The sequence below is a fragment of the Aedes aegypti genome, chromosome 3 (genome assembly GCF_002204515.2).
Source record: "Aedes aegypti strain LVP_AGWG chromosome 3, AaegL5.0 Primary Assembly, whole genome shotgun sequence".
Lineage (NCBI taxonomy): Eukaryota > Metazoa > Arthropoda > Insecta > Diptera > Culicidae > Aedes > Aedes aegypti.
The window spans coordinates 334615701-334641232 of record NC_035109.1 but is presented as its reverse complement, the minus strand read 5'-3'; the positions used below and the strand labels follow the sequence as shown (position 1 = coordinate 334641232).

The following is a 25532-nucleotide window of genomic DNA, read 5'->3' as shown; positions in this document are numbered from 1 at the left end:
AACATTCGACAAAAGTAGGCATTGAGTAAATGGAATACCAAGTGTGCATTTTATAGCAGTATGGGAGGAAACTAATATTTCAAAGTATTACCATGAACTCAAAAGTGCTTATTTGAGGCTGAAATGTTGTACAGCTAATATCGCATACTGGGTGAATAGTCATAAAATAGTTCTGATAAAAAATTGCATTGCTATTACATTACGAGGCTCATGTATAATCTCAATGTGACTGTTATGCGGTAACAATTATCAATTAGACAAAACAACTTGGTATGTTTTTCGAATTTTCTAGAACAACCTCACAGATTTTAGCAACTTAAAGTATTTATCATTTGAGGAGAGTCATTCAGTATTAACTCGAAATTGTGGATTGTGACAAATATGCAGTAATGAGCAGTGTGGGCATCATTTATTATAATCTAATAGATATTTCTCTCAGGACTGTGAAAATACGGAAAACTTTGTTGTTTCAAGCAGTAAGATATTACTTTTTACTAAATTAAGGGTTGCTGAATCCATTGCCGTTTACAAAAATATCATAGCTCGTCTGTTGTTGGAAATACATAATTTGACGATTTCATTTAACTTGTTTGTAAGTTAAACTCCGATTATTAGCTACAGAATTCAAGCTATATGTGTTTAACCATTTTTGTCAACGAAGTTCATAATGCTCTTCGAAAAATTATTTTTTGATGATTTAGAAAAGTTTTTTTTTACATATATGGGAAACAAAAATTTGAAAATGTCGATTTGATCTTCAGATTGTGACGTGCTAGAGCATTTTTGATAAAGGCATCAGATGCAGCAACCCCAAATTTACCAGACACATAACTTGATTCTTGAGACTTGTCACGCTGTGCAATTGAAAGAATTACTCTAGATATTTCTAAAAGAATCATTACAATGAGTTCTCTACAAATTTACTAAGAAAGTCCTTAGACCAGCGATTTTTTTTAGAGATCTCTCTAGCAAGTTAAGGGCTCAAACACAAATGGATGTGAATGAAATTTTAATCAGTTTTGATTTGAGTAAACTGAGATGTATTACTGTTTATAGGCTTCCCAATAGTATTTTTAGATGATTTTTCCATCAAACAGGAAATAATTTGTTGACGATTGGCATGTTTTATTGGCTTTTATGCAATTAATGAGAAATGAAAAAACTTCAAAGCCAATTTTCTTAAAACCAGGTTTTTGTCACTTACATTCATTTACTTCTAACCCCCTCCATTGTTTTAGGAATTCTTCTTTTAATACCATCAAAAAAATTTCAACGATTATCATGAATTGATCAAGAAATATCTATAAAAGCATCACCAAAAATGCTCAAAACGCAAACTGTGAAAATAATAATAGAATGGTGTTCGTATGCCACGAGTTGGATTGAGAACGAGTCAATGGATTTGGATAATTCTTTCCCTGTTGTATTCATACAAAACACAGACAGTCGGGAAAACGGAAGATAATTTATCAGTCATTTTGAATCGCAGATTTCATGACATAGTTTTTGAAAACTTCAGAATGCGATTTTATAGTATGTAAATGTGTTCACTTTCTTAAGAATTCAACACTCTATATATGACTTACGGCTTCGACACCATTGGACTATTATCGGCAACCAAATTTCAAACGCCAAATACACAGTTTTTATCTATCAAAACACACCAATGAAAATATTCAGATGATTCTTTGCTTCCCGCTGACGAGATTTGCGAGACGGAACAAATAATTTTAACAGAGATGTCATCAACTCAAATGAACACGCCTCACAATGCGACTGTTTTGGAGCTGCCGAACAAATTCGCCTGCAGCGCTTATGGGAAAGTTTCCGAAGAGATTGAGGCTGCCGACAATAGTCACACTGACAAGAGATATGTTCGCAGCGTTGTCAAAACGTTGCCAGAAAAATTGTAACAAGTCTGTCGATGTGAATCGATTGAGGAGCATGAATGTAAATACACAAACACGTAATTTGGCAGCTGATGTCCGAGAAAATTACAAAAGCAGCGCGACATCGGCTTAGACCGCCGAGAATACGTAAGTTCCCCTACCTACCATTAATATTTTGCCTAATTTTTCTGAACTGAAAATTTCAGCGAAATGTAACAATAAGCTGGACAACAGCTAAAGAATTATACAAATAATTTGGCGTGAATAAAATCTATTACCGGGTAACCCCGTTGCAAAGGATAAAAGGTAACAAACCGCCGAAGAATTCTGTATCACTGAACGCAACGAATGATCCTTGAGAAAATATCGCATCATATGTAAAAATGTCTAAGGAATTGAATAAAAGTGGTTCTGATGGCCGCACGGATCGTTATAAAGCCCGTTTTATCCAAATTCACAATTTTTATTAGGTTTTTGATAGCATTTATCACATTCTATTCAGGGAAACTGTGTATGAGCTATTGAAATAACGATTTTTAGACGACAGGGATATGAAGATGTGAATGCAAGAATTGGACCTGACCGCACGGACAGTTATCATGCCTATTTCACCCAAATTCCCCATTTTATCAGATTTTTCCATGACATAACGTTTTCTAAGCGGTAATAGCCTAAAGAAGGAAGTGCGTGAATTAAAACTGACCGCACGGATCAGTATCAAGCTTGTTTTACTCGAATTCACCAATTTATCAGGTGGGGACGGACCTGGTGTAGTGGTTAGAACACACGCCTCTCACGCCGAAGACCTGGGATCGAATCCCATCCCCGAGATAGTCACTAAAAAAATCAGTGACGACTTCCTTCGGAAGGGAAGTAAAGCCGTTGGTCCCGAGATGAACTAGCCCAGGGCTAAAAATCTCGTTAATAAAGATAGAAAAAAAAAATTTATCAGGTTTTTGATAGGATTTTTTCATATTATAAGCAGAGAAACTGTTTATGAGCTATTGAAATAATATTAACTAAGCGATAACAGTCTAGGTAATAAGAGCAGGTGTTGAAACTGACGGCTCTGATCATTAACATGCCCATTTCACTCAAATTCCCCATGTCATAACGTTTTTCATAAGATTTATCATATTATGTCAAGAAAGCCGATTATTAGCTCTTGGCATAACGTTTACTTAGCGATAATAGTCTAGAGAAGGGAGTGCATGAGTTAAAAATAACCACACGGGTCGGTATCATGCTCATTTTACCGAAATTTACCAAAGGATCAGACTTTCGATAGGATTTTTAATATCAAATGCATGGCAACTGTTCATGAACTATTGAAAAAACGTTTTCTAAGCGTGAGGGAGTTTAATAATTACAATTGATCAAACGGATCGTTATCATTCTCATTTTACCCAAAATCCCCATTTGTCAGGGTAAAACGAGCTCAATACCTACCCAAGCGGTCAATTTTAATTTATGCACTCCCTTCTCTAGACTATTATCGCAAAGTAAACGTTATGTCAAGAGCAACAAAACGGTTTCCCTGTACATAATATGATAAATCTTATGAAAAACCTTATACAATGGGAAATTTGGGTGAAATGAGCATATTAACGATCCGTTCGGTTTTTTACATACTCAGACTGTTATCTCTTAGAAAATATTATTTCAATAGCTCATAAACAGTTTCCCTGCTTATAATATGCAAAATCCTATCAGAAAACCTGATAAATTTTGGAATTAGGGCGAATACTGATCCGATGATAACTATCCATGCGGTCAGGTCCAACTCCTTCACTCACATCCTCACGATAGGAATCGTCGAAAAATCGCATATTCAATAGCTCATACACAATTTATTTACACATAATGTGAGAAATTCTATCAAAAACCTAATAAAAACGGGGAAATCTGATAAAATGAGCATTATAACGATCCATGCGGCCATCAGATCCACTTTCATTCAATTCCTTAGACATTATTACATATGATACCGGAATTTTCTCAAGGATTACTCGTTGCGTTCAGAGGATACAGAATTCTTCGTCGGTTTGTTGCCTTTTTTCCCACTGTGGCGTTGGTTTGACCACTCTTAACATGTACGCTTTTTATTTTGAATTCCGCTAAGTTGCACAACGTTGAAATTGAAAATAGTTCAAACGTCATTTAGATCATGGAACAGTGAGAAAATGGGACGGTGTGAAACGAAAGCATAATCAAATGAAAACAGCAAGAAAGGTAGCTAGAAATACGGTCTAGGGTGACTAGAAGTTCAAATTAAAAATTAATTCCGATAGTTTTCCTGAGGTAGCGTTCAAATTAGCCTAGGTGTGCGGCAAAATAATTGAAATCAACAACATCGCTGATGTAAAACTAAGATATACGCGTTTGAAAGCAGTTTGAATATTGAAAACTAAATTTTATTGGTGACATTATCTGAAAACTATCATACAGATATAGAAAGCTTGAATCACTCCAAGTTAATTCAAAAAGCCAATTCAGATAAAAATAAAAAGAAATATATGGGATTCAAGATGCTTGTAAGCTCCGATGTCTACGAAGAACTGATTTCAATCAATAAATTAATGTGTCATAAACGATTCCAAATTGGAGGCCAACATTCGAAAAGATATGTAAAAACTTTGAAAATAATTTCAAAATAAGATGCTTTTGCGACCTACCAGAGATCGTCCCACTACATGCCAGTGGGTCGCGATGCATAATTTGGGAAAGTATGCATTAAATAATCTATGCATGTATTTCATAAGATAAGTTACTCAAGATATTTAAAAAAAATCCTTCAAGGATTCGTTCGAAAAATTGCCCAAGACTATCTTCCATAAATTGCGGAGAAATCTGTCTAAGAATCCCTAGAGCTTTCCTTGCAGGAATACCTAGGAAGATATACTTCGCGAAACTACATGAGCAATGCTTGTCAGAAACTTCTAGATATAATTTAGAAGCTTTAGAAATATAATCCATTTAAAGAATACCACTTTAGGATGGCGCCAGAGGATAAGCATCAAATCACCGGTTTTTCATAATTCGTTGGGTCAAATACAACAAACGATGAAAATTCTATAATAAAAAATACAATACAAAAAAATTCGTTGGGTCAAATACAACAAACGATGAAAATTCTATAATAAAAAAATACAATACAAAACTGTCGAAAGGAAAATGATTCTCTGTTTTTAATAGAGCAGTTTTAGTACTTGAGTGAGTTTGAATACGCTCTACGCAAAAAATAGTTACCCCCTTTCGAAAAATTGGCGTGTTAAAAGTGCAACAGGAAATACTAACGCAATTTCTTTAGGTTTTTCTAGATGCTTTCTTTAGATTTTGTCCACCAAGAATCTCTTCCAAATGTTACAAATTCGAATGACTATAAATTTCACTTTAAAAAAGCTTAACCATTTAGATGAAGGTGATCTAACATGGCCATATTGGCTAAATAGATGCTACTCATCAATTCAAATTCAACTATAACATAGTTGCGCATTATGAAAACGTCAAAGATTAATTGTATTTAAGCACCGTTACCAAGAAACTAAACAATAACCCACAAAAATGATTTTCAATCAGATGTTGCTTGGTAAAAATCGATTAAAATTTCGCCAGCAACTCTTAAAATCCTTGTCCGACATACAACAAGAATCTTCGCAGATAATTCAACCTGTAAAATATTAGTACTACATATAACAATCAAAAATCTTATTAAATCCAACTGGATTCGAGAAAATTCCTGTAATGTTGTGAATGAAAACAGTAAAGAATTTCGTATTTCTTCATGTTCAAACATCTACAAAAATCCTAAACCAAATTAGCTCAAAAAGGATTTTTTTTTCTTTAGCAACATTCTTCATTCAGTACTTACGTGTTTGGAACATATATCAAAATTCTCCAAAGTTATTTTCATATAAACTTTCATCGACTCTGGGCCACCTCTAATCACCACCTAGAAAGCTGAAAAATTCACAGAGCACTATTTATATGGTAAGGATGGTGAGAAATGTATGGGAGATAGGAATTTCAAACATTATTAAATTTTAATCGCCCTAGTGTAAATACAAAAAAATCAATCCAATTTATTTTGAAGAATGTTTGAAATATAAAAAATCCGAACATTGCTAACATTTATCATCTCCGAAACAAGCGTAGTGAGAAACTCTACACATTTATTTATAAATCAAGGAAAATTAACTTTATTCATAATGGCCTTGAGGATCCCCACCGATTAGGAATCACTGGACTAGCACGCTTATTATTCACTTAGGTATCAAGGTTTTTTTTTTAGACAAATCTTTAGATCTTCCGCAGTAAGGTGCACTCATATACGGAACATATTGCTGCAAATAGTTTAAAAAATAAAACCCTGCCGAAGTGAATTAGTGCCCAGAATTAGATCCGACTGCCTACCATAATATCAACTTTATTATTCGAAAATGTTTTTCTTTCGCATTCTAAATAAGATTTGCAAGATGGAATGGATTTCAAATAATTTATTGATTGATTTCGTTCATAAATACGGTAAATAGGTACTTAGCGAGCCTTATCCTAGTAACTATGGAATTACACAACAATTTTTCTTCTTAGGCAATATTTATAAACAACAGCTTAGAAGCTTCCACTCTTATTTATCTAGTTTGTCTAATTCTTAACCTACTCTTTGATTTCTTGCTCGGATTTCCAGAATGTTTTACAGTTTTACTCTTACTTTTTACAACAATGTTTCACATCCATTTCAAACGTTCTTAACTTACAGAATAGTGTTAGTTTGAGGTTTGATTCGTTGCTCGTTTCGTTTCAACATCACACACGCGTACCTAACAGCTACAGATCTAGATTCAGTCTTCTTCCGCGTCTTGTTTCGGTCTTGACTTTGACGTGATTGCGCACATCGTCAGACAGCGTCTCCCGTTTGCACCACTAGACTAGATATCAGTGCGCCTTTCGCGCAATGTGCAGATAGAATCCGATTCGATCGTCGCTCCGTTCACCGCACATGTTGCACTTGAACACCTCGTCGTACCCGTGGTAGCCCATGTGGATTGTATACAGGACGTCGTCCCGGAAGCTGATGTCACAGTACTTGCACTCGAAACTTCGGGTGGTGGGTGCGGGCTGGTCGAAGGACGCTTGTACGGAGCAGTCCACCATGGTGGGGGAGGTGGTGAGGGGAGCGGCGGGGTTGGCACTGGACGTGTTGGAGTGTTCGTCGTCCGATTGGTCCATCGGTAAGGGCGCGGATTCCAGGGCTTTGGTGAAGTCGGTAAGCCGTTCTAGCTTGAAGGCCCGACCTTTGCGGCGGTTCTTCCCGGTGCTGCCGGTGGCGGTGGGCAGAGTGGGTGGGAGGTTTGGGGTGGAGGTGGCGGAGGGGGTTTGAGGTGTTGGTGGGTCTTCGGTTGGGGGAGGTGCGGGTTCGGATTCGGTTTCCGAGGATTTGAGGTTGGAGCTATCGGCAGCTGCGGCCGTGATTTGTTTGAGCAGTTCTTCGCTCAGGGTGGTGGATGGGTTGCGGACGGGTGAGGATGGGGAGATGGAAGAGGGCTTGGATGGTGGTTCAGAGGAGTCCTCGCTGGTGAGTTTATCGGTGAAATGCGAGGAGAGGTGTTGGTGGAAGGTGGGCGAGAGTTGCGCCATAGCGGCTTGCTGGTCGGCGAACATCTGGAAGTTGAGGTTCAGGTACGGGAAGAGGGAGAGGTTGTTGGAGGCGGCGTTTTTGAACATATTGGCTAAGGGGTTCGGGAGCAGTTGGTGTGGAAGGAGAGTTCGCGAGAGGTTCGTGGCTTGGGAGCTGGGGGGAGTGAAGGCCGATTGGTTGGGGATGTTTTGGTGGGATTGCGGAGTTAGGGGAGCTTGGGTGGGGTGTTGAGGTTGTTGATTCTCTGATTTTGGATTTTGAGTTTTTTGTGACTTGGTTTTGGGTCCCCGTCGGGTTCCGTACACGTCGATGATGGGCAGCGGGTTTGGTGTGCCGTCCAGGTTCAGAACTACGTCCGGTTTGTGGGAGTACTTTCGGAGGTGCAGTTTGAGGGAATGGCAGTACTTGGTGGCGTAGTTGCAATCAGCACAACGGTACTGGAACACATTGGAATGGGACTTCATGTGGGAGTTGAGCATAGATTTGTTCACACAGCTATAACTGCATTTAGGGCATTGGAATGGTTTGGATCGCTGGTGATTCCGCAGATGATATTCCAGGTGGTGTTTGTACTCGGTAACGAAAGGGCACTTGGGGCAGGTCAACATCTTCTCCGGTTTGATGTGACCTCGGGTATGTTCCCAGAAGCTGAGTTTGGTCACTGCTACGAAGTCACATTGTTTGCATTTGAATTTCTTAACTTTGCCGTGAGAGTTGATTTTGGGCTTCCTGATTCCGTCTTCGTCTTCGCTGCCGTCGTAAGACTCTCCACATTCTGAACCGTTGTCATCTTCCTTTTCGGGAGTTTCCGCACTTTCTTTGGGGGACTTTGGTGGGGTTACGTCCATCGGAGGAGTGTGCGTTGGAGTGAGTGTAGATGTCACGTAGCTTGATTCTTGTTTCACATAACTTCGGTTCGGAGTTGTCTGCCTGGCTAACTGCTGTTGCGGTGGAACAAAAAGTCCAGCATATCCAGGCGGGGTTAGTGGATTAAATCCAAGTGGGTTGTAGCCGTGCATCATTCCGTTGGATGGCTTTGCATCATAGTACTGACTTCGACTGCTCATCGAGTCCATACTGTCTATGCTTTGAGGAGATGTTGGACTGGAATGAGTCATTGGAGTGTCCTGCTGATGATGATGATGCAGAAGATGATGGTTTGGATATTGTTGACCGTAGTTATTCGATGCTTCCATGGGTTCCGACTTAATGGTCATATCGTACCAACTTTTCCCACTAGACGGATGTTGTTGCTGAGACTGGTGCTGCTGCTGTTGCTGATGTTGAAGCAATGAACTGGCCATGACTGAGTTGAAGTTCTGCATTTCTGTGAGGGGATAGACAGAGAGGAAAACCATTAATAAAACGCGCCATGTTTCTGATGCCGGATATTTTTTGCGTTCTGCGAGGGTGACTCCCCCACAAACGAAAAATTGCCTTCCTATGTGCCGCAAAGGATTTCCGCATACACATAGCCGAATAGACGATTATTTTTATTTTCATCGCGAGAGCTTTTTATTTACCATGGACAGTGGGATGAGGCCGCATGGATTCGATATGAGTTTTCCCTTTCTTTGGTTTGCTTTTTTGCCATTAAGAAGGGTCGGAAAATCGATAAAGGGGAAGAGCTTGAGCGTCGTTTTTTTGCCCAAGGCTTCCCAGAAAATTTGTCGCCAACGGTTTGGTATCATTGCCAACAACGTTCATAAATATTTTCTCAAAAAGGCCATCAAATTTCCTTCGAATAACAACACTATAACTGTGTATTTTAAAGGATTACCTCCCATAACCGATTCAACAACAATCGTTTCAAACAGGGGTTCATCAAATTTATTGCTTTACAGTTGATCTCTCCAAAAACCGAAAGTCACTCGATCCCATTCTACGGCAAAAAGGGACAAATCATCAAAAGAAAACAATCTTGCATCCATCCCACCAGAGAGAGAAAAAAATACCAAGTGTCTGCGTTTACGACCTCATTTGAATATTCATCGGCCGGGTCTTGGGAGCAATAAAACAGTCACCCGGCAGCTCGTAAAAGACCCTCCTCTCGTTGAAACGGGGTAACCGTTTTCCCAAATTCGAAAACAACGGGAATTGCTCTAGTTTTGGTTTAGGCAAAATGTACAGAGGTCGAACGGCCGAAGAAAAATGACTTTTCTACCTCTAGGGGTCTGCAACGCCTCGTGTTTGCTTTTTTGCTCAGGGTAGACAATTATGCCACAAGTCAAACTGACCGGTCGTAAAAAAGATTCCAGGAAAAATACACATTTTGTCACGAGCAAAGAGTTGACCTCGATCCTTACCTTGACGGAAACTGAAGTCGATTGGATTCTGGCTTAACGTATCAGCAACCATTCATTCCGATTTTTAAATATCCTTGTTTCACTTAGATCGTTCGATCCACACTCCCAATCACTTTATATGTCAGATAAATTCACTGAATCCTTTTTGCTCAATCGTCTTCTTCGTGTTTAACACTACCTAACAACACTTATGAAGTCACTTTACCCCTCAAAATTTCAAATAACTGTTCTTCCTTAAAACAAAAATAATCGCACAACTCGAGCCTCACGCAATTCAATCGCTTCCAACTCTTGACGGCTCGAACCACCTCGCTCGTTGCAATCACTTTAAAAACTGAACCGAGATTTTTACCGATAATGTGTGACCCCGACGGCGGTGACGAGTGCATTGAATTTCTATTTTTCGGGATGACCCTCATCGCCGCCTGATGTCGCTGAGGACTGTGGCGAGAGGCGGGGTGCGGGAGGACGGCAGCTAGGTCGAATGAAGAGGGAACAGGCAAAAAAAGGCAATTGCAGCAACAATCCTACGACATAGTCGGTTACTCAGTGTGGTGACGGTGAGTGGCCCATGGTGGTGGGTGAGTGGTTCTTGTTTTCGACTAGTAGGACGAGTGTCCCAAAGTGAGTGGATCTAGAGATCTATGTGAACCGAAAAGGAGCACGGGACAATGAAAACGAAAGTGATTCGATTTTTTCTCTTCGGCTGAAGAGGGATGAATGAAAGAGTGGAACTCAGAGTGCTACCCATACAGGGAAGCCGGGAAAATGCGTAAGGGTCAGTCAGCAGTAGTGGCAGTAACATTGAACTTCAGGCAGGCAACATGTAGGATAGGATGAAGAGAGGGCAACTCACGGACGAGCGACGATGGTTCGAAGGGGTGGAGAAAAATTGGAAAAACGAAAAAAAAAAAAACTATAATGGATAGCACATGGCCATTGAGGAAAACGTGTGGGTAAAAATGAATCGCCCGTTAAAGGTGGGGATGCCTTTTTCATTAAGGCATAAGGAAGCAACAAAGGTGATGTTCGCTTCAACGTATAGTTTAACTTCAAAATAATTAATATTATGTTTCTAATACATTGTTCATATATTTTAATACTTTTAATCAAAGGATATATGTGACACTAAACCTGAATGATTTAACCTCGTTTAGGCCAATATACCCAATCAATAAAACGAATACTGCTTGCGAGATGCAAAGAAAATTTAGAACTTGTTAGCAACATAGTGGTTAACCGAAATTAATAAAAGATGTTTTGTATGAAGTGGACCGAATTTGATTCACAGCTACATTCATGGAATTTTATTCCTGAAGGATTTAGTTGAAAAGCCTAGGTGAATTACTTTACCGATCATCAATGTGTTTTAGTAAGATCTCTATCTCACCAAAGCTCTATCTAGATCTAGATCATTTATGATAAATTCTTAAAGAATGCAGCTAGAAATCCTTTTCAGGAATTGGTATCCGACTATTGAATATTTATCTCTATTTTGTAATGTGGTAGACACTTTCTACCTGTTCAGGAGAGATTTTTGTAAAAATCTCGTCAATTTACTTTTGCCTTCTTCAGGGATAGATTCCAGTGTGATGATTTCATTACCACAACAATCAATCCTCAAAAAAAGGCAACTGACGAAACACCAGAAAACAATCTTTTACTATCCAAAAGTAATAATGTTTTGAAGATGTTACAAACGTTTTATCGAAATGCCTTCTCAAAACCCTCAATCCTTTTTTAAATCGTTCGAAAATACTACTCGTCTCTTGCTAAGACAATAATCTATAAATTTACCGAGTATACTGCTCCTTCGTTATGCTTTTAACAAAATTGTTAAAAACATTTCCAAAAAAGCTATTATTTTTTCAATAAATCTATTTTTTTGTATCCTATTCCACTTATCTCATCAAGGTTTTACAAGGTTTTTACGAGGTCATTAAATCTTGCTCCCATAAGTTTAGTAATGAAATTATTCATTAGAATACGATTTTTTTTGCCGCTCGGAATTTAAATCAAGGTGTTCGGAATATGCGACAAAATAGACTTAGTATTCGGCATTCGAAGCAAAATTTTGTTCCATGCTTTTAAGTATGAACAATCGCTCTTACGCTAAATTTAAGTATTTTCTTCTTCTTCTTTCTGGCGTTACGTCCCAACTGGGACAAAGCCTGCTTCTCAGATTAGTGTTCTTATGAGCACTTCCACAGTTATTAACTGAGAGCTTTCTTTGCCGATTGACCATTTTTTGCATGTGTATATCGTGTGGCAGGTACGAAGATACTCTATGCCCTGGGAATCGAGAAAATTTCCTCTACGAAAAATCCCTCGACCAGCGGGATTCGAACCCATGACCCTCAGCATACTCATGCTGAATAGCTGCGCGTTTACTGCTATGGCTATCTGGGCCCCTAATTTAAGTATTTTATATCCATTAATTTCGTCATTATTGCTTTTCTTACATATACGTGAATTGCCAACACGATTTGCAGTCTACTTCAGTGTCAGTTACTCGCACCCACTTCTGCTAAGGGGGATATAAAATGCGTGACTAATAATAAACATACATTTCCTCTTTTATAAATTAGTACTAAACTCATCTAAAGAGAAAAAAAATTAAAAAAAAAAACGGATATGGTTATATTTCACCGTAATCTCAACAGCTGAAGGTTCGGTGAACAATCTGTAAAATCATTGAACAAAATCATAAAGAAAAACAAAAAAATGGTTCGACTAGGAATCGTACTCAAGGCCTGCCGATCAGCAACCAGGCTTGCTACCACTAAGCCAGCTTTCACTGAAACAAAAGGAAGCTGATGCCTGCCAGAGTGGCTGTCACCCGATTTCACAGAAGTTCGGTGAAAACCGAACTGTTCGTTAGTATTTCACAGGGTAACAGTAAATTTGATTGTTTCACGGATTTTTTTTCGGTAAAATAGCAGATTTCACGGAATTTCTCCGATAAAATAGCCGATTTCCCGTATTTTGTCGGTAAAATATTTGATTTCACAAAAAAATCTGAATTTTTGTTGTTTACAGTTCAAAATCGGTGATTTATTTCACAGGATACTGCGATTTATTTGAAGTGTGTAGATTAATTCCCAAACAGATCATGATAATAATGTTTCATAAACAATTAGGCTTTTGCGTTTTTTTTTTCAAAATTTGTCAAGCTTTGTTTCCATTTGGTAGCTCAACGTTTTCTGAGCACAGCAGTATTCATTAGATTTTTCGCACGACTAAATCGAAAAATATTGCAAGAAATCAATAAAAATCGCAAAAAATATCGTTCATTGCAATACGGATAACATATCGTGTTGATTCAAAGTGTCCAGATGCTTCGAATCCCGGACACGACATAAAACCACCTAGAAATTATTTTTCCGACAATTTATTTGTATGAAGATTGCATAAGGCATCTTAATTATGCATTCTAGGCGAAACACAGGCATTTGGTCTCAAAACACAGTGAAAAAGGCTAGTGTCCGGAAATTCGATGCAGCACGGTAATGACAGCCCACTTTTTACCGAAAATCTGAGTGGTTTTTGTTTATTGTGCACAGTATGTTTACAAATTGCAAAGAAGACCATGGTGCGAAGAAAGCATGCTCAAAAAAGAGTTCTGGAAAACGTGAACTGTCAAAAATACACCATGAACTACCATCATGTTTATGCATAAACATGATCTTGTTCACGGTGTATTGTTGACGAGTTCACGTCGAATTTAAAGAAAAGATACCCAAATTTTTATTTCTTTTTTTTAATACTTCCGGATTTCGAACTTTTTTGAAAATTTGGTTTTGGATTCAGTTTTGAACAAAGAATCTGATAATTAAATAATCTCAACACCCCTTAAAATCCAATTTTCTCATATATACCTTCGGGCACAAATTATGTCACACTGCAAAAGGGGAGAGGGTCATGGATAAAGTTACAAGCCTAAAAACAAATCAAAGGATTCAAACAAAAGAAAGACAAAGTGATCTCCTCCTCCCCCGATAATTTGAACAGTAAAAGTGGGAAAATTTTCAATTTATTTGAATTGGACATTCAATACAAAATTCGAAGCCCAAAACATCAGCTTATGGCGCGAAAAAATGCGCTGAATTTCATATTCAGGGCACCCTATACTAGATCTGACCCCTGGCTCCCCGAAGCACAAATCCGGCACGGTTGCAATCTTGATTGAAATAAAGATACATTTTTGAAGACCACATCAAAATTTTAACTTCAATATTGACTTACAGATCTTGTCATAAAAGATGACTTGGTAATTCTCGTTGTTTTTATTATTACAATAGTTTTCTACATTCAAGGACGAAACTAATATTTCAAAAGCTTTATGATCAGCTATGGTCACTTGGTGGTTTACCGAAAGATCCAGAACATCCGGAAAAGTAGACAATTTGCGTAACTCATTTTAGAAACTTGCAATTTATCTAAAACTTGTTAATTTTGCGCACTAAAAACAGCATCAGTATCGAGTCTACCACATGGCCTTAGTTTGTTACTGAGTGGTCTCCCAGACGATAATAAAAACAACGAGAATTTCCAAATCATCTTTTATGACAAGGCCTGTTTTACGGACGTTCTGGATCGTTTGGGGGACCACTCAGTAGCCAACTAGAGTCACATGGTGGCCTAAATACTGATACTGTTTATGGCACGTGAAAACAATGAATTTTCAACAATTGCGGTGTTGTAGGGTAAGTCACGCGAATTGTCCACTTTGCCGGATATTCCGGATCTTCCGGTGAGCCCCCTAATGGCCATAGATGGGCTTATGCAGTCAAAGCATTGGTTATGTCCATGTATGTTGAAAACCAGTGAGAATGAAAAAAGCCGCGCTTTCCAAGTCGTTTTAAACGATTCGACCACTTTTACGGATGTTCCGGATCTTCCGGAAAGCATAATTCAGTTTTTGAAGGAAACTCCCATTAAAGAGACTCCTTAAATCACTTGAATATCTTTCATGTTAAACGATTGACTGTTCCTACAAAACTTGAGTTGTTAAATGACAGTTTAGCATTATGAAACTGTTTGGAAAAGAAAGTTGATCAAGTTTTAACCCGACTTGACCCATGAAGACACCGGAATAACTCGGCCACAGGCAAAATTTTGGACAACTTTCTCCGGCATAGAAAAATAGAAGAGTTTGGATTTCATATAGTTAAAGAAGTTTGCAAATCGGATAGAAAATAGCTTCACGAGAATTTTTTGAATTTTTTTTCTTAACCCGGTCGGATACGGGTTAAGCAAATACAGTACTGACCCGATTTTGTCAGCCCCCGATTTTGTCTACCTTCGATTTTGTCAGCTTTTTTACCCGATTTTGTCAGCCTATAATAAATTTGTCAAAAAATTGTTATCGTCATGTTTTACAACGTTTACATTAAAATTGATGATGATGTTCGATGTCATGCACGCATGGGCTTAGGGGTCATGCACAAATTACGTCACGCTCCAGGGGGGGGGGTGGTAGGTGGTCAAGTCAAGCGTGACAAGCCTTTCAAATTTTTCGGAAGACTGGTACAAAAAGTGTGACAAAGGGGGGGAGGGGGTCGAAAAAGTTGAAATTTAGCGTGACATAATTTGTGCACCATTCCTTAGTCAGAGGGGACAATGGCAATGCCTTTTATTAAGTGTTAAAAATCGATATTACCAATATAAGGGAGGGAGAAGCCCCTGATAAGCATAAGCATAAGCATAAGCATAGATGACCGTACAATTCGTAGTTGCTACTCCGTGATTGACCAGAACAATCGAAGTTGCACAGGGAATTAATGAATGGGGCTTGGGATTAGCTTACCATTCTTCAATGTGCACAAATCGAGAGCTCAAATTTAAAAGTCAATAACGGCGCCGGCCACGTCCTTACGGTCATCGGGGAAGGGAAGGAATGTTAGTGTGACTACCGTTGTTACTAGAGACCGAGATCACCTCTGCATCTCCACGGTTGTCGTGGAGAGGATATTGGGTTAGTGGGATAAGGTAAAGATCTGGGAGTCACCAATGTTTGGTGATGCGAGCCATGATATAATCACGCCTAACCGGATTCGCGAAATAATTCGATAATCGCATTAAACGCCGAACAAGTGTTCGTCACTCGCCCATGCAAGAGCAAGCGACGCGATCAATAGATCAAACACTACTAGCGATCCACGGCGCTTTTTCATTTCTCTGAGCGAACGACGCGCGACAAGTTTGATCCTGCCCCCATCGCCCGCCCCCGCAGGAGCAAGCGTCAAGGTCGAAGGATCAAACACTACTCTATTCAAAAGATGTTTTTATTAATGACGAAAACTGAAAATTACATGTATATATTTTAAATTATATGAAACAGGAATAATGCCGACACTTGTAGTGACGAACTATACATAGTTTGTTTGAAAATTACATATGAGTATTACTGTGCATTTTGTCTCGATATGGTACAAGTTTAAAAAATACGTCAATATTCACAATGTCGAACAATTCAAAAGATAATTTTTAATAACGTATAAAAGAGACAAATATATGTATATTGAAATTGTATAAGAAAAAAACATAATGCCGACACTTATAGTGACGAACCATACAAAGTTTGTTTTAAAATTACTTAAAAGTTACGCTTTCAAGAAAATATGTGTTATCACAAGAATGAAACGAACTCACCAGTTGGTAATCCATCCTCGACTGAACACAAAACTGATACTGACAGCAAAACTTCTTGGCGTCCCGAAAACAAACCGTCTTGCTTGTGCCTTCCAAATACCTACCCAGCAAGACGCTCCAAAACAGAAAAAAAAATCTTAGGAGCCGAAAACACGCGCGAAACCGTGAGCCAAATCTATCGGACGACGCAAACCCGAACTGTCCTGCTTGGGCTTCACGAAGCACTCATAAGGGAGGGAGAAGCCCCTGATAAAAAAAACTGGCTACGCCCATGTCCATCGCCCTCTTAAAAGTCCATGTTACCATGTAACACGTCAAAATTTGAAAAACAGGAACAAAATAAAACGACCCGATTTTGTTAGGTTCCCCATTTTGTCAGCCTAAAATTCATCGAGGGGCTGACAAAATCGGGTCCTTACTGTATTGAAAACGGTCAAATATTCACTGACACTTTGCTGTCATCTAGATAATTGAAAAAAAATCATGTGTATGGTGGGGATTCCAAAAAATAGTCACGGTAGATAGGCGGTGGTTCTGAAAGTGCTTCCAGATGCTTCTTCTTTTTCTTGGCATTACGTCCTCACTGGGACAGAGCCTGCTTCTCAGCTTAATATTCAATGAGCACTTCCATAGTTATTAACTGAGAGCTTTCTTTGCCAAAGTCGCCATTTTCGCATTCGTATATCGTGTAGCAAATTCTGTTTTTGCATGGATTTTTTTTGCACGGATTTTTTTTACACGGTACGCATCCCCCGTGCAAAAACAGAATCGGGTGTATGATGAAACTCTATGCCTAGGGGAAATTTCCATCACGAAAAGATCCTGAACCTGGACCGACCGAGAATCTAACGCAGACACCTTCTTAGCTTTGCTTTGTGAGCTTCAAAAATCTTGATGTTTGATACCCATATTGAAATGACTTTCATTATGTTTCAATAGGCCCCATGCCCTAGGGCACCTGAAACCTACTAAAAGTAATCAGTGCATCTAATAGTTCTGACTATGCTTCGGGATCGTCAACAAACTTCAATGATTTTTTTTATCACGCATGGATGATTCAGAACATAAATAAGAGTGATCGTGTTGATACGGAAATAAATTGAAGTTCACATAACATCGACGAAAATCAAGATTTTAGAAAACCACGTTCAAAAATCAGAACTGACTTTATTTAAAGCTCGGAAGTCTTGAGGTTTGAGGTTGATCGTAATGAAATGATGTCAAATCAGATACTTTTGACACTTAATATAATACATAATAAAAATTTGTTTTCACGTATTTTTTATGATGTTCATTATACCACTAACAACTGTTCATTTTACCTGCATAGTGCCTGATGTTGTGATGTAGTGCGATCAATCTATACAAATTCATCGTTTTTTTTTTTTCATTAGAAGCAAGATATCCTTAAGGTGTTTAATTTACCACCCCTTTCCCTAAGGGAAATTTTAAAATGATTTAAAGTGTTTTGTAAATGCTTAAAATTTCTGACAAAATTAGGATTGCTGAGGAAAAGGTACGGTAAATGATAAGAGAATTTATCAAATAATTATGCTCGGTAGAATTCAGAGGCATTTCATATCCATGTTCAAAACCATGGGTAGGACAAACGTTGGCAATTGTTTAGTCCACAGTAATGCTATAAATATTTTTAATCCTATGGAATCATAGGCTGGGAATTTAAAGTGGCAATATTTGAGGGGCCCAAACGCAAAGGAGTGTAAGTGACATTTTGCTCGATTTTGAGTTGAGCATTTTTTTATATTAACGACCTTTTAACCTCTAGGGTCATTTAGGTCACAACATTGAGCATATTGGCAAATTCTACTGATTCTAAGCTTTCCCATGATATTTTCAGGTATATTTTTCGCTTAACAATAAAAGTAACATATTTCTTAAAAGACTGGCTTGTATTTTGTTAACTCTCTTGTAAAGAATGAAAAAAAGCCAAAAACTTCTAAATGGATTTGCTCATAACTAGGTTTTTGTCACTAACACCTTTTTGTTTTTAACCCCTTCATTTTCATGCCAGTTGATCCTACAAAACTAAGAAAGCTTTTCGTCTCTATGATCATTCATTGGATCAACTTTTGTTATCATTTATAATAAAAATATAAATATCCTTGATATCAATACCCTATTAAATCAGTTTTGTTGAGCACATTTGACCAAAAGAGAACAAACTACTTGTCAATTCAACCAGTGACGTTGCTCTTATTTTCGCATCTATTTCTATATAACAAATGCATGAACAGCAAAAAATGAGTGATTTTTTTTTGCACCGAAAAGACCCGACCAGTAGCAAAAATTTTCTTGAAAAACTGAAGATGTTGAGAAACGTTTTATCGCGCAGAAACTCCTTCAAATATTTTGATGGAATTTCTTTAATAAATCTGCAAAACAATCTTCCAGAAACTCATTGGAACCATGTTGGCTTAGTATGGTCTTTAGGGAATTGAAAATGCGTTTTTTATCTTCCGACGTTTCGGTCCGTTTTGGAACTTTTTCACTATTATTTTTTCGCTACGGTTTTTTGTTCAAGAAGGTTTTGCTAAAATTTAAAAAGCCAAGTGGTCATCTGGAATTCGTTGTCCTATATTAAGATGTAACACCGAATTCCAGAACGCTCACAAGGTATGAGATTGTCCGCACCATGATGGTTTATAACGGACCGGACTCCATTCATATCCCTTGATTGATGCATGCATGACATTTTAGAGTTTAGCAAAGCCATCTTGAATAGAAAACTACAGTGATTGAGCCCTTTAAAACGGTAAAACGGACCGAAACGTCGATTAAAACAAAAAAAAACTGGCGTTTTCAATTCCGTTTCAATTTTTCAATTCTAGTCTAAGCTCATCCAAGTTTCAGAAAATCTTCATGATCTGCTCTAAATATTTTTTGTTTTGTTGCTACAAAATATCAATGAGAATTTGATCAAATCATTTTTCAGGAATCAACTATGAACTGGATTCTCCCAAAAATTCCTACGGCAATTCTGAACCAGCCAAAAGTTTCACGAGAGTGTACTGAGGGAATTTTATAGGAATTTGTCTGAAAATCATCAGATCAGAAATTCAGCAATGCTTTGATATATTATACCAAGAGTGATCTCACTTTAAGAAATCGCTGGCACTACCACACTCTTGCTTTGTATAACACGATGCGACTGGTCTTAGATTTATCCATTACATCTTTCAAAGATTCTTCAAGAATTTCTGATAACTTTCTATGGATGTTCCAGAAACTTCACAAGAATAACTTCCAGGAATGCTCACAGCAAAATGTCCCAGAACATAGAGTACCAGATATGCCACAGAGGATTGCTCCATTAGTTTTTCTAACGGTTAATGAAGTTTCTTAGAACAATTCTTACAGTTACTTTGCCAAGCTTTGCACTATAGATATCCGCAATCATCAAATCGTCAATCGGTCTTCAAATGAACCAGAACCTTTGGAGGTCATGCACAATTCATGTCACACTTCACTAGACATGATAAACCACGAAAAACCTTATTGTTTTTTTTTCCATCCACCATAAGAATACGTACGAGCTTGATCGAGTTTGTATGTATATTGAACAGGTGATAAATAGTTCAATTGGTTTTTTAAGCTTTCTGCTAATATCTTTTTTTTTGTTAGATCATGGGTAGGACAATCCTTTGACTGTCCTACCCAGGTGTTTTTGTGCGTAGTACATGTCTTATCTATATTACTCACTTCCTGCGCCACTGGTAGGATTTCTTAAATGGTAACTAGTATGTGTGAAAACAACACTTTCTTGAATCCGATAAAACCACGTAGTTGACCTTGATAAACCTCCAAACGTGGCTTTTCGTGATTATTTGGTCGAATATCTCCTCCCACCCCCTTAATGACCACGTGATTTATGGACGACCCTTTTCGGAAGTATATAGTTTCGGATGATATAAACATGATTGGAAATACATCCATTTATGACAGTATATTCCAGAACCAGTTTTACGGAAATGACCATAATTTGAATGATTTACATTGAATCTTGGTGTGTCCACTAGCCTGGGACACGGTTATACGAAAAATTTAGATTCTCGCTCCAATCCGCTCTTTGGATTGCATTTAGGCCCCATAACAAATGTGCAAAATTTCAGCTCGATCGGAGAAACTATATTTTAGCGCCAGCCGTTCAAAGTTTGTATGGGATTTACTATGGGAAAACATACTTTTACAAAGAAAAATCGCCAGAGATCGCCCATTGTCCTCTATAAAAATTCTGAACACAGATCTCAATAGGTATTTCTACGGATAACAACATTGCCAAAGACCGCAAAACAATCCAATGCTTGTGAAAAAAGTTATTAAGAATAGACTATTCGGAAATTTTGGTCGATTTTGTTATTATTGTTATTCCTCTACGTGTTAATCAACGTCGCGTCGCCGTGCCAATAGGTTTTCATTGAATAACTTTTTTCACAAGTGTCGGATTGTTTCGCGGTCTTCGGCAATATTCTTCATCGTAAAAATACCTATCGAGGGCTGCGTTCAGAATTTTTATAGAGGTCAATGGGCGACCTCTGGCATTTTTTCTTTGTAAAAGTAAGTATTTCCATAGTAAATCCCATACAAACTTTGAACGGCTGACGCTAAAATATAGTTTCTCCAATCGAGCTGAAGTTTTGCACAGTTGTTATGGGACCTAAGTGCAATCCTAAAAGTGTACTGGAGCGAGAATCTAAATTTTGTCCCTCACTAGTGCCCACCCTAAACATCTACATAACTTCAAACCGCACTTATTTAAAAGCGACAGCAAAATAGGATTAAAATATGTCCTCGAAAAATCCGAAACATTTTCGGTGTCCGGTAACCAAAATGCATGGCCAAGCAAGTTACTGAAATTATACAAGTTTTGTCGTCGAATGCTTCTGGATACATCCAATTCAATTATATGTTCAATAAATTATAAGAATTTGAATATGTTCAAAATTTTGCCCATCTCAATCATCGCTTGTATTTACAACAAACTCATTAATATTTTCGAAAAAAATACGTTAACAAAAAAAAAACAAATATCCTACTTTTCAATCTTGTCTGGTATTCTTTTAATTTTTTAAAGATATTTTCAAGAAGAGCAAAGGCTCTTGAATGAAAATTAACTTTGGACTGATTAAAAATATCAAATCCTGCAGTCAATTCGTAATTTTCTGTATAACAGTATTTTATAAGCTTGTTGCCGAGTTATGTTTCAAGGTTCCCGAAAGTAAATGTTATCTCATTTAAGTTGGACACTGGGGAGATGAGATATTACTCTTCTATCTTCCAGCATCCTGAGAGATTACTCAGAGCGGGGTGCAGTTTCCCTCAACTGACTAGCCCTTCGCTCCCGAATCGATTTGAATTATTAAGGCAAATAATGCATTCAAGGAGGCTTCATCGTCGCCCTTCTGCTGTGGGTGGGCACGTCGCCACTGTCGACACATCTATTTATCTCTATTATGATAGTTGTACAACTTGACAGCAAACACTACCATTTTCGGAGCTGAAGAGGACATTTTTGCGTATTTTCATGAGTTTCCGCCACTATGAATGGAAATGTTTTCACAAGCTGACGAAACTTCTATTTATTCTAATTAAGGTTCAGTCGTCGTCGTCGTCGTTCGTCCCCTATCCACCATTCATTTTATTGGGTGCCCTTTTGCAATGCAAGAATGAGGTAAAACAGAAGCATGACGAGTAATTTTTGAATTGCGACGTGTGTCCGTCATTCCGTTTTCGTGGACGAGGTTAATTAGGTAGCAAAATTTTTGTATTTTAGGTGAAAGCGCGTGGGTAAAACGGGGTTTGGCGACAACAAACCTCTTGGCTTTCGTGAACGAGCTTATAATTACGATTGACCCATAAACTAGATGGGTTATGTAATTAGACTAGTGCGTTTTTGGGCTGCGGGCAGAAGTTCTGGAAGGAATGCAAAATGAGAATTATAATAGGCTCAACAGCCGGTCGTCTTGTGACTTGTAGGAAACTTTGAAAGTAGCCCTCGTCGAGTCGAATCTCGTTCAAACACATCATCCGAAAGCAAACAAGTTAATCAACTTATTTTTACATTTATTCGAATCACCAAGCAGAGCTGAGACAATATTCACTGCTTTTTTCTTCTTCTTCCACTCCATTCGTGTGTTCCGATAACAGAGAGTGGTGCGTTGGCTATAAGTGGTAAGCACTTGTAGTTGCCCCTATTGACTTAAGATTATGGACGTTTTGTCGTCTTCCTCAAAAAACAAGAAGACCCGCTTCGCACTGCAGGGAAACAAGTGCTTCATTCCTTTCATCAGGCAGATCTGGTTCCTTATTCGAGAACAAAAGCAGGGAACTGAAGCTAGGTGCAAACAGAACTCTCTGGTAAGATAGAAGATGCGACTCCCGATAAGAGCTAGGCGTTTGAGCAACAAACATGCGTCATAACGATAGCCATTCCTTATGGCGTTAGCAGTACTGCATCCACTGCTGTTGCTTGTGCATTACTTCGTCACCGCCACCATAGAGGGATCATGCCTAATCCTTGCTCATAATTTATCGGAATGAATGCATCTCTTACTCACTATGGATGTAGTCAGAGGGGGACAGCGAGTCCTTTGTAATAGCTCAGTTTATTTTCTTGCAAATCCCATTTAGATTTTTTCTAAATGTTTATATATGAGTCACAGAGAATGTCTAGATATATCGGAGTCTTTAGACATTTTCTGTGATTGCGATACATTTAAACTTAACTTACGAAATCTTTTATTACATATTTTTTTGTACTTTTTACGGAGCTCTCATATTGATTTGAGGCGATTATATGGGAAATTATATATATTGGAATGATATAGGAAATTATATATATTGGATGAACTAGAACACCTGTTGTACTCACTTTGATAACGAGATATTTTTGTACTTAGAAATTGTGAATGGATCTCCATTTACTCATGAGAATCATATGCACAAACTCCAATGAATTGTTGGAAGATCTTAACTTACACATATTTACTTTAAATTACTGTGCTATGTACTGATTTGCTTACTGAAAAAGCCCAATTTCTAGATAGGGTAGGTGTACCAGTTATGGCCATAGTGGTTCCCTATTTCGCCATACGTGATATCTTGAATGCCTTCACATTTTGAAAAATCTTTTATGTTTTAGCAATAAAATAAAGGATAAATCTTGATGTTTAAACATTCAGAGAGATTAAAAATGTAAAAGCTATCCAAATTTTGCATATGGCCAAATAGGGAACCACTATGGCCATAACTGGTACACTTTCCCTATAATAAAAAATAATGTCTTGCAAGCAGACTCCAAAAAGCAAAACATCGTTTTACGAAGTGATTGAATTTACGATGCAATTCTATTTACAAACTCCCGATTCAGTCATACGTGTTATGGGGTGCACGACGTTAGGCATACGGACGTTTGGCATAAGTACGACTGACATAAAGACGATAGGCATAATGGACATTTGGCATAATGGATGTTTGGCATAACTTGTCCATTTTCATAATTAAGGCATAATTTTCAAAATTAAAATTGGAATTATTTTAGCAATTGGCTGATTTATTTGATTCTTGTAAAAGGCTTCATTGGGAGAAGTGTTGATCAAAGAGTATCGCTCTACAGTTGTGAATCCCCTGAAAACCTCATTCAAGCAGAAAAACTATTAAAGTGATGAGGATAATTAACAGATCTTTCCTTAGACTCGTAAAAACGTCTATATCTAAAAAGCAAGGTGTATGGGCTCGAATCTCATTTAGTCCAGGATCTTGTTATAATTCAAATCGTTTGTGCCACACAATATACGAATGCAAAATGGCAACTTTGGCAAAGAAAGCTATCATTCAACAGTTGAAACGTTTCTGTAACGTTCTGTAGTGCTCCATCATATATTTTTCCTTCTTTAAATTATAGGCTGTTCTTCATAGTTTTATGATCAATTTTTTATTGAATGTGAAAGTAAGAGCTGCTAAAATAATCTCAAGTTTTTCCTTCTTTCATATTATGCTGTTCTCTCGAGTCATAATTTTATAATAGTTATTGGCATTGTAGCTATAGCCCTTGACCTTTAACAGGAGCTATTGGAGCTATAACAACAGTTACAGGACTTGTTCAATGATTCCATCGATATGATTATACTTTATTCTTATTAGGTAATATTATTACTATATTATCAATATTAACTATATATCATTGATGACAAGATATCTCCCGAAAAGGGACTTTTCAAGGACTTCTTACTCTGTTTGATTCATTTATACAAATTCGAGTTTATATCAAACTCTTTGCTAGTTTGTAATCAATTGAAAATCAGCAAAACAAATATTTGCTATAAAGACAAAGGAAGTGTTCTCAGAATTGATGAGCTAGCTCTGAATGTACACAGATAAAAATATTTAAATTCCATTGTTGTGTAAACTGAGGCATTGAGTAAAAATGAACCAAATTCATTTATTTTTTCGGCATTTCTTTTGATTTTCAACCAAAGCGCTTGAATGTTACATGATAGTGTAAATTCAAAATGTATTAAATTGAAAAATAAGCGATTTATAGTTGACATTGCAGTATATTTTCATGCTCTTAATATGTGCATGAAAATAAACTTAAATTTACAACATATTTTTAGCTGTGTACGCCAAGAATATCATCAGAAAATAACATTTGAAGATGGTGTTACCAATCATGTTGATTGATTGAAGTTTGACACGTACTTTCTGGGGAAATATAACACATATAAATGTAATTTATTCATGAAAACGAATTACACTAAGATTGAAAACCTGAAAAATTACTGATAGTTAACGAAAATGGTTTGATCTGCATTTTGGAATGATCATTATTGTTATTGTCTGCTTGTATATCTCGCGACATCTTCATTCTCAAATTTTGTAACGCGGAAATACACATACACGAAACTAGAGAGTTAGGTGGGTCTTAGAAGTGGCAACACTTCTAAGACCCCCACCTACCTCTTTAGTTTTGTGTATGCATATTGCGGATTTGATATAACCTATAACATCTCAAAGACACCTACTCAC

At 37.6% G+C, this 25532-nt stretch overlaps 2 protein-coding genes across 7 annotated transcripts in view; one reads left to right on the top strand and one right to left on the bottom strand.

Moving 5' to 3' along the window:
• The window catches only part of LOC5567198 (whirlin), a 506699-nt gene that overhangs the window by 423525 nt on the left and 57642 nt on the right, over nucleotides 1–25532 (top strand). The window lies entirely within an intron of this gene.
• On the bottom strand, nucleotides 6371–10199 carry LOC5567202 (protein hunchback). The gene is made up of 2 exons (XM_021854222.1): nucleotides 9834–10199; nucleotides 6371–8854 (listed from the first exon to the last, which is right to left on the bottom strand). The coding sequence occupies exons 1-2, from the start codon at nucleotides 9883–9885 to the stop codon at nucleotides 6825–6827; spliced, it is 2082 nt and encodes a 693-aa protein (XP_021709914.1). The 5' UTR covers nucleotides 9886–10199; the 3' UTR covers nucleotides 6371–6824.